The 10000-nt window shown below is 43.5% G+C and overlaps 1 protein-coding gene across 1 annotated transcript in view; it reads left to right on the top strand.

Moving 5' to 3' along the window:
• Positions 1-10000, top strand: part of veph1 (ventricular zone expressed PH domain-containing 1) — a gene marked incomplete at both ends in the record, with an annotated part of 168229 nt that overhangs the window by 119489 nt on the left and 38740 nt on the right. The window contains 1 exon segment of the mRNA XM_080731032.1: positions 3463-3580. Within this exon segment, the coding sequence (XP_080587158.1) occupies positions 3463-3580 (118 nt within the window).

The following is a 10000-nucleotide window of genomic DNA, read 5'->3' as shown; positions in this document are numbered from 1 at the left end:
ACACACACACACACACACACACACACACACACACACACACACACACACACACACACGCACACACACACACACACACACACACACACACACACACACACACACAGAGCTGGTTAAACATGTTGCCTCATGCTAGATGCAGAATAGATATGCCTCATGCTAGATGCAGAATAGATAGTAGATACACCATAAAAATGCTAATATACAGCATATGATTTGTGAAAGTGACAAACGGGCTTCACAGTTATGTCAGGTGTGTTCATATGCTAATGGTGATGCGATTTCAGATCAATTGCTCCAGCCACTGAGGAGAAACGCTGTTTCAGACAGACAGACAGACAGACACTCACTCAGACATTCACAATAGTATTTTCTTTCACTCAGAACAGAGAAATAACAATTAGAGACGGTAGAGAGAAGGTCACGTTTTAAACATGAACGTGATTTAAAAGTTAGATTAGGAGATACATTTGTGCAGCAGCATAACACTATACAGTCAACGAGTGAGACGGATTTCCCAGTCACTCCTCTTTCCACCTCCTTTCCTCTCAGCTCCTCTCCACCTTTTCCTCCTCAGGTCAACTTCTCCGCTCTGCTCTGCTCCGCTCGCCTCACCTTTCCCTTTTTCTTCTCCCTTTCTTTCTGCTCCTCTCCTCTCTGCTCCTGCTTTCTCTTCTCTCTTCTCTTTACCTCCCTTGTTCTATCCTCTACACACTTCCTCTGCTTTTCCCTCATCATTCTCCTTCTTTTCTTAAATCTCATTCACATTTCTGGTACAGCATGTACTGCACTGCGTCCGTCGACCGTCTCACAGTCAGTCTAATAATATCTTTAATAGGGATCATTTAATCTCATACCAAATCAACTGGCTTCATCTCAATGCAAACAATAAATAAAAAGAAAACCGCGCGCTGATGAGATGAACCCAGCTGCTGCCTGAGTGGCCTCAGGTAGCTCATTCAGTCGCAGCCCTGCATGCAAGCAAAGCACGCATGAGGTGACCTCAGTGGCTGACACAGCCATCTTGTTCACATTATAAACGCGTTCTGCCGACAAAGACGGATTTTAGCAGAGAGAGAGAGAGAGAGAAAGAGAGAGAGAGAGAGAGAGTGGGGCAGGGAAAGAAAGGCAAAAGAGAGAGGTTATATAGGGATATAAGGATAGATTACATTCAGATGCACATAATCCAGCCATTGTTGCTGTGATTCATGTGTTATGGGAATGTAACTTCCTGTCTTGATGAGCCAACAACGTGTGGTTGTTGTTCTCTGTCTATGTTAGCCCGTTGCCCAGTTTTCTCTCCCCTCCAGCGCATTAAACTCATCATCTTTTATAGGGTGTGTTCTGCACAGTTTGAGGTTAGCTGCTTTGGGCATTAGTGATGGACAGATGGAGATTGTGTTGACAGGTCCACTTTCCCTCTTGTTTCTTTTTTTTCTCTTCCTTTTATTATTCATCTTTCACTACTTTTCAGTCGCTTTGCTTACTCATTTAGTGACTCACATGCTTTTTGAAAATGTTTTCTTTGCGTGCGTGCGTGCGTGCGTGCGTGCGTGCGTGCGTGCGTGCGTGCGTGCGTGCGTGCGTGTGTGTGTGTGTGTGCGGGCGGGCCTGCGGGCGTGCATGTGTGCGTGCATGTCACTCTCTCGTCCCTCGCTCCTCTGATAAATCAGAGATGAGTCATTTAGTTAAACATGGTTAAAATCGTTTTAATTGGCTTGGCATGTACTTGGGCATAAATGGGATCACATAATCCGGAGATGGGCCTTTTCCTGTTGCGGAACATAAAAAAAATCCACTGGCGGAGACCCACCCTTCAAAAGCAGTTAATCAAGAGACTGTCAGGAGCAATACAGTGGACAGTTAGTCAGAGTCAACTTGTGAGAGGTGTTCTGTGTCTGATGAACCCGAAAGCCTGACATTGAGAAGCCATTATCTCTCTGTTGAACTTTGAATTAAACTTGATGTCATAAATCAAGTTAAATCCCACGTTGTTTCTCCAAGGGCATTACTGTCAGGAATCCGTATCCATTAATCTTATGCAATGGGTTTTTGCATCTGTGCGTCTGCTTCCTCTGTGTTTCTGTCTTTAGGTTCTCTCTTTTCTTTAACCAGTTGAACCCTGGTGTCCTATATTCTGGTGTAGGGGTGGGCGATATGGTGATAATTATCGTTGAGACGATACAACGTCTCCACGATATGCCTTTTCAGAGATATCGTATGTATCGTAATACAATGAGGGAGTCTTATAAAAAATCCTGTTGAATTGTTAATACAGAGATTCATTGCAGAATTCATTTAAACCTACATTTGGGTCTAAATCGGTAGTTCTCAAACTTTAAAATGTCAAGGTCTCCCCTTAACTCTGATTTGGTTTCATTTGTATACTGTCAGAGTTACATACTTGTAAGGGTCAATTTAGACCTACCAAAAGGATATTTTTCTTTTAGTTTGTGTTACCTTGTTGGTGGTTGTACTATTTAGTAACTTGAAAAATAACCATAAAAACCAACATGAAAAAGAATCGTGATAAGATTGTGTATCGTGATATCCCTTGGAAAAATATTGTGATATTGTAGTTTTCCATATCGCCCACCCCTATTCTGATGGCAAGCATTAGGAAAAAATAGCAAATCTGCAAGCTTACAACACGTCGCAACGTTCCGAGATGCCTCCATCTCTCCTCTCTCAAACATGCACCTGGTATTGGTTTGACTGTGTCCTGGGGACCAGCCACTGGCACAGAGAGGACTGATGTAAGCAACTACCTTTTCGCATTGACATCAAGTGCTCCAAGAGTGGCCAAGTTACCTTTCAGTTCCCCCCAAATGACAGATTTGGACGGGGTTCCCTCCGCACAGTTCAAAAGGGGAAGCGAACCAGTAGCTACCTATTTATCTCAACTCTTTCAAACCCAGCTCCCTCGGGGAGCTATAGGCTCTGGTGGGAGATGCTCGCTCTGAAAGTGGCAATCAGGAAATGTGAAATCACTTTAGCTGGGTCACAGTTCACTGCTACGATACAGGAGCACAGTACGGTAGGTGATTGGGAAAGTGAGAAAGATGGATGGATTTGGTTGGGTACCGTTAAATTGAGGACAGCAGGACACAAACACAGATGGAGAACCCCCACCGTTGAGAGCAATTCATCATATTACATCAACTCCTCTGTTTACATAATGTATATTCAAACAAACTGTTTAAGGTGAAGGTCCTCGAAATGGGGTAATTATATGCCATAGGGGTGTGTGTGTGTGTGTGTGTGTGTGTGTGTACATGGGCGTGTGCGTGTGCGCCTGTGTGTGCATTTTTTTCATTTCTGCGTAGTTCAGTAACTTACCAGGTCCACAGGGATCTGTAAAGGGAGACTGGATTCCCACTGCGCTTCAGTATGAAATGGAAATGAACCATAGTGAATGTGTTTAAGATACATTGAATAAGCCATTGCCTCTCTCCGTCCACCCAGGATCTGGACAGTCTACAGACCCATCTAGAGGAGGTGCGTTTCTTCGACCTTTTTGGCTACAGTGAGGAAGAGGGGAGCTGGCTCTGCTTCATGTGCAACAACCCTGAGAAGGCTACAGGTGAGCTCTCTCTCACACACACTGACACACGCACGCACGCACACACACACATACACACACACACACACACACACACACACTCGAGCTCTCATACATCTCTGTTAGAGTCGTGAGGTGGCAGCTCACAGCCAAGTTTCAGAAGTTTCTGAATCTAGTTCATTCACAAATATGTGAATGAATGAATGAAGGAATGAGACCTCCTCATCAGTTAATGACCGTCTCCATTCATACAACAAAAGAATCCTTTGCTTTTATTTCACCATCATTTCCTGTCATCTGCTCTGATTAGAAGAATGACACTATGATGATTTCAAGACAGCCCCCCAAGTCCCACCAGATCTGATGGAAAAAAGCTGTCCTTTCCCTTCGGGGAATTTCCAGTAAGTGGTAGGCTTTTGGGAAAAATACGCTCTAAATACACACAAAAAAAAAAAGAAATAATAATAACAAAAAAAAACTTTTTGCACAATCTAATCTTTCTCAAGGCCTAAATATGATACGTTTCCTTTGATCTGCCTCCATCTGCTTTGTCTTCATCTTGTCTTCTTGATTGTAGTCGATTCTACTGTGGACCATTGCTTTAATTATTGATCAATTATTGATGGCATTTTGGAGACATCAGAATATTGCTCATATTTTGGCACGGTGTACAGAGGAAGACTAGTTTCCTCTACTTCACATGATATGTTCTCTCGTTTAATCCACAGTAATTGTCATGAATCCTTCCTGATCCTTCTGTATTCATCATACTGCATTCATTCAGTCTACTCTTTTGTTTTCATGGTTACTGAAGGCTTAGAGGTGGAACAGAAGATGAAGGACTCTCTCACTAACCACCACCCATCTCCAAGTTAATGCTCGCTCTCAGGTTCTTCAGTGAGAGACATTCCCCTTCAGTTAGCTTGCCATCCTGGTGTGACCCGGTCGCTCTCCTTTCTCTAACACAGGGGTCTTACGACGTTTTTCAGAGCAAGGACCCCGTAGTTGAGCGAGAGAGATGAAGCAGGGACCCCCACAACCTCTTCATAAATTCCATATAGTTTCATTGTTTGTCAGCACAATCATCAGTGTATTTTGGATTCATGTTTCAGATATTGAACCACTTGAACCATCAATACTTAATAAACTTGACGTTTCACTCTGTCTGCTCTTTTTACCCTCTACACTAAACCTCTTTGCCGAAAGTAGCCGATCTAAAAGCTCACAGCGCGAGGCGTTGTGAGCTTGTAGAGCTGCTATTTTTGGCTAAAGTTCTCAGAATTTGGACACTACTTCAAGCGGTTAATATAAAAAAGGAGAAAAAAATGTTTCTATCACACAAAGATTTTGAGGACCCCCTGCACTAACTCTGAGGACCCCCTAGGGGTCCTGGGTCCCCTGTTGAAGACCCCTGCTCTAACACCATTTCAGGTGGGAATCCATGGATTCACCCAGGAGTTTGCGTACTGTATAACTCCCACCAAGCTCCAGCTGGTCTCCTTCCAGTCTTTGCTTGTTTCCCTGTCATTCTTGGTCCCACTCCTAACACTACTATCCTTACTCTGTTAGATAGATTCTGTTGCCTAAATTGCCCACGGCCAGAGAGATGCGATCTGAAACGGTATTTATGCACTTGACCCTTCTTGATCTCCGTGTCGCTATCATTATAGCATGTTGCTGCTGCCGTCATTCAGTGCTGTCTAGCTCAGGGCCACAGCCACTTGAGTTTCACAATGTGGATAATTCCTCAAGGGCGCTCATTTACAGTATATCAAGGCTTCTGGATTTGGCATCCTCAATCTCTTCAAATCCGCAATCCTTGCTTCTGCTGATTGAAATACACTCTGTACGGTGTATGCACAGTACAATGCACTGATCCTGAAAAGCTTTCATCTGAATGTACCTGGTCAGTCTGTTTCATATCATGTGAACAGCAAGTCGTCGTATAAATGTGTTTATTCCCCCTAATCTTTGCCTTTCTATTTTTCTTTTCCCAGCGAAACTATGACATACACACGTCTTTTCTCAGTTCATCTTCCCTGGAACGTTATGGGAAAATATCTGTTTTGGTGCAGTCAGAGAAAAATTGTTAATTCTCAGAACTGGGGAAAGAAGAGAGATGAGTAGATTTGTGTTTTGGGGCCAATCTCATTCCAGCATCGCTCTGTGACATCACAGCGATACAAACCAATCAATCACTGTCTCGTTTAAATTGGGTTATTACCCAATGTTTACGCATCCGTCTTCTCGGTCTGTCTGCGCTGTGTTCCACCACCGTCTGACAAATCTGTGTGCACTGTGCAGCGAACCGTGGACAGGATGTGTCAGTCTGGTCCCAGAGGACCCTGTAGGAGACTACAGTGTTACAGGGCTTCCGGGAAACAGGTCCTAAATCTCGTAAATGCCTCTCTTGTTGTCTATCCCACATGGAAGTGCTTTCTCATTATATAAGAGTAGCGAGAACAAGGTGATCGAGAGCATGTGTTACCACGGAGTCTGACAGGTTTTATAACTGACAGTTGTCAGAAGGCTGATGCTTTAAGCTGAGCATTTAACCATTAATTTGTCCTGCAACTTTTTTGATTGATTGAAGTTTTTCTTGACCAAAATACATGATCATAATATATTATATCTGTCAAAAAAGAAAACACAAAAAAGCTTGAGAGGCCTATTTCCATTGTGGTCCTTCCTAAGAAATACTGTTTTCTGTCATCGTCCCATAGAAAGAAAAACTTTGGATGAAGAAAAATTAAGTACAAAAACATCCTTATCTAACAACTCAGGCCAAAGAAGCAGAGAAAAACACATGTCAGTTCAATATTTATTTCAAAGTGGCACTTTCCTGAGCACAGGCCTCCAGTGTGAGCCCTTTAACTCAAAACATAAACATAGCGCCGTCAGCAGACAGCTTGTCTTCGCCAATGTGCAGCCACCTTAAGTCTGCGTTAGTATTTTGTTTTACATGCATGCACGACGTCTATATGTCTATGTACTGAATGCGGCATTGACGCAAGCACTGCCTATGTGGCAATGCCCAAGTGGTATGCGCCTGGACCAGTAGGCCAGCAGGCGCCCCTCAAATCATTTAACGAAAACAACAGACTCGTGTTTCTAATGCGGTGAAAACATACATACATACACTGCAAGTTGGAAAGAAAATGAGGCAACCTTTCTGCCTTAACTGCAACTAATTCTGGATGGTCTGTACCGCACGCCCTAGTCAGGGAAAATTAGCAGAATAACTGTCAAATCTGGGAATAAATTCCTTACCAAACAATTTCTTCACCAATGTGTTCGTAAAGGTGTCTAGTAACATATCAAACAAAGATTGAAATTCAACATCCCTAGCAAAATGTTTGACAGCTAGGGTAATTCTGGGTCTCATTCACTTACTATACACTGTACTATAAGGGGGAAAAAATCACTCCCAAAAATATGCTTTAAGTGGGGTGTGAGGTGTCTAACTAGGTGTTTTTAATTATTCTGAATCCATTGCAAGCATTTGTTTTGCACGAAAAACATTCTTTGGGCTAAAAACAGACCCAAAAAAACTATGGTTTTGATGAGTCATCACTTTTCACAAGGTGTATGGGGTAAATTTTTGGCCCAAAGAATGTTTTTCATGCAAAACAAACGCTTGCAATGGATTCAGACTAATTAAAAACACCTAGTTAGACACCTCACACCCCACTTAAAGCAGATTTTTGGGAGTGATTTTTTCCCCTTGTGAATGAGACCCAGAATTACCCTAGCTGTCAAACATTTTGCTAGGGATGTTGAATTTCAATCTTTGTTAGATATGTTTCTAGACACCTTTACGAACACATTGGTGAAGAAATCGTTTGGTAAGGAATTTATTCCCAGGGTTTTATTAAAATTCCCGGACTAAAAGTAGAAGCAAATTCTGAAAGACGCGACCAACAGGTTTTGACGCACCCACTTGACGCCTCCAGTGTGACTACAGTTGTAGTAAACAAAAATGTGTTTGATGACACAAGCGTCTGGCGCTCATCTGTGTGTCGGGGCCTTAAAGGTTTGGTTTATGGTCAGGGAGTAATGATGCCAAGACATGCCACCTTTCACATTTACACCTTTGTAATCTCGTCATCAATCACAGATGTGGAAACTCCCCTCGTCGTCATTGAAAATTGCACGTCCTGTTGTTTTGTGTTTGGTAAAGAGGTCGTTAACAGAGAACTTTGTTAACAGTGGTCAAAGTCATTATTTCTGATGCTGGAGCAACAATTAGTAATGTTATTGGTAGGATTTGTCTATCAGCGCCGTGACTCCTCTTACGGTACATTTGGCACGGCAATGCATGCACATTAATGTGCGTGTGTGTACACATGCACATACACGCTTTGGCAAACCCTTGTGGAGCAATCCCCTTCTGGGTTGTTACAGCTTGGCTTTTGACTGCCTGATGATGTCTCGTGATTTCCCACAACCCACACACACACACACGCACGCACGCACGCACGCACGCACGCACGCACGCACGCACGCACACACACACACACAGCCTGAGTGCCTGAGTATGATTAATTTGATAATCAGTGGACGCTATTGGGGTGTGTAACACACACACACACGCGCGTGCGCACGCACACGCATGCACACACGCACATGCACATGCACACACACACACGTATGCACGCCACACACACACGCGCGCTCACGAATGCACATACACACACACACACACACACATATGCACACATGTCTGTCTGTCTGTCTGTCTCTTTCTCTCTCTCTCTCTCTCTCTCTCTCTCTCTCTCTCTCTCTCTCACACACACCTTTCCAGTTACCCCTATCCATCTTTTTCTTTTTGCCATGCACACATACACACACAAACACTACACATCACATACATATTTACACACATGGGCGCTCACTCACGCGCGCGCGCACACACACGCACGCACGCACGCACGCACGCACGCACGCACGCACGCACGCACGCACGCACGCACGCACGCACGCACGCACGCACACACACACACACACACACACACACACACACACACACACACACACACACACTTTGGCTGGTTGGGAGCTTTGTGGGGGAGTGTTTGTGTTTGAGGCTTGAAGCGCTGTGTTCAGTTGAAGAGCTGATAAAGATAAACAGCCTACCTTGGCTGATCCAGTGTTTCTGCATGGATCACTGCTGTGCTCCTATGGGACGTTGTTCAACACGGTCCTCAACTGAATGTTCCTCACACAATCTGAGTGTGTGTGCGTGTGCAGTGCGTGCATACAACCAAGGAACTGAACCCAAAACCTCATACTGAAATACTGAGCATACTGAAACCACCATTGGCCATTATAAGTAGAAAATGATTGTATCGTGGTTGTAAGAGGAACATTTCCTTCTCTTCTCCGTGGGATTAATTCTATTGTCAATCTACAAGCTCATAACGTGTCAAAATCTAGGAGTGAGTTTGTACGTCTGCTTTTTTTTAAACATTTTAACACATCTTTACTAATCGGGTGCACAGCCAATACACATACATTTTTGGCGTCCTTGACATTGATAATGTTTGAGAACCACTAATATGTCTCAAGCCAATATACTTTGGCATTGTGAGGTCTGGTTTGTTAGGCGAGTGAAATACCCCTTTGTGAAAGGCTCAGTGATGGTGGACAGATGACAGCCAAGGTTTGTTGAAGTAACGAGATCTGTATTTCCGTGAGCTCAACAGAATCCAAACGGTGCTCCTTGCCATGTTGTTGTACTGTTTTCGCTGAAAAGGAAACTATTGCTACACAGAGAGCAGATTTAGGGTCCTGTCCAGACAGTGGCTCTCATGCAGGGTCGGCGCAAGCCAATAGTCAGGCAGTCAGCCACATCAGGCTGAGGTATGAGGTGGCAGAGAAAGTAGAGGAGATGCAGCGCTGCGAGCTTGTAGATCTGCTATTTTTGAAAAAGTCGTGAAAATTTGTGCAAATCTTTGAATATATGTATTTTCAAAGCGAACGTTTGTAACTCAAATTTTGCTTCTGGGTGGTCCCTGGAACTAGATATTTTGAAATGGGGGTCCTTGGCCAAATAAATATAATTTTGGGGGTCCTTCACATGAAAAGGTTTGAGCACCACTGACATAGTAGTCTCTCAAGAACAGACAGAACAGAACAGAAAAGGACCTTTTCTTTGACGATGGCTGGCCAGATTGCTGACATAGAAACATAGGTTTTTTCCAAAAATCTTAGAAGGATTCAAAAGACACTTATAGAATCGGGTCAAAATTCAAATTTTCAAGATTTTTCAAAAATAGCAGATCTACAAGCTCGCAGCGCGGCACTCGGTGCCGCGCTGTGAGCTTGTATATCTGCTATTTTTTTTATATTTAAAGCATAAAATATTGCGTCATAATGTGTTCTGAAAAGGAAACTATTGCTACTATTGCTACACAGAGAGCAGATTTAGGGTCCTGTCCA

Source organism: Nannobrachium achirus (genome assembly GCF_963921795.1).
Source record: "Nannobrachium achirus genome assembly, chromosome: 8".
Classification (NCBI taxonomy): Eukaryota; Metazoa; Chordata; class Actinopteri; order Myctophiformes; family Myctophidae; genus Nannobrachium; species Nannobrachium achirus.
This window is presented reverse-complemented; position numbering and strand designations above follow the sequence as displayed.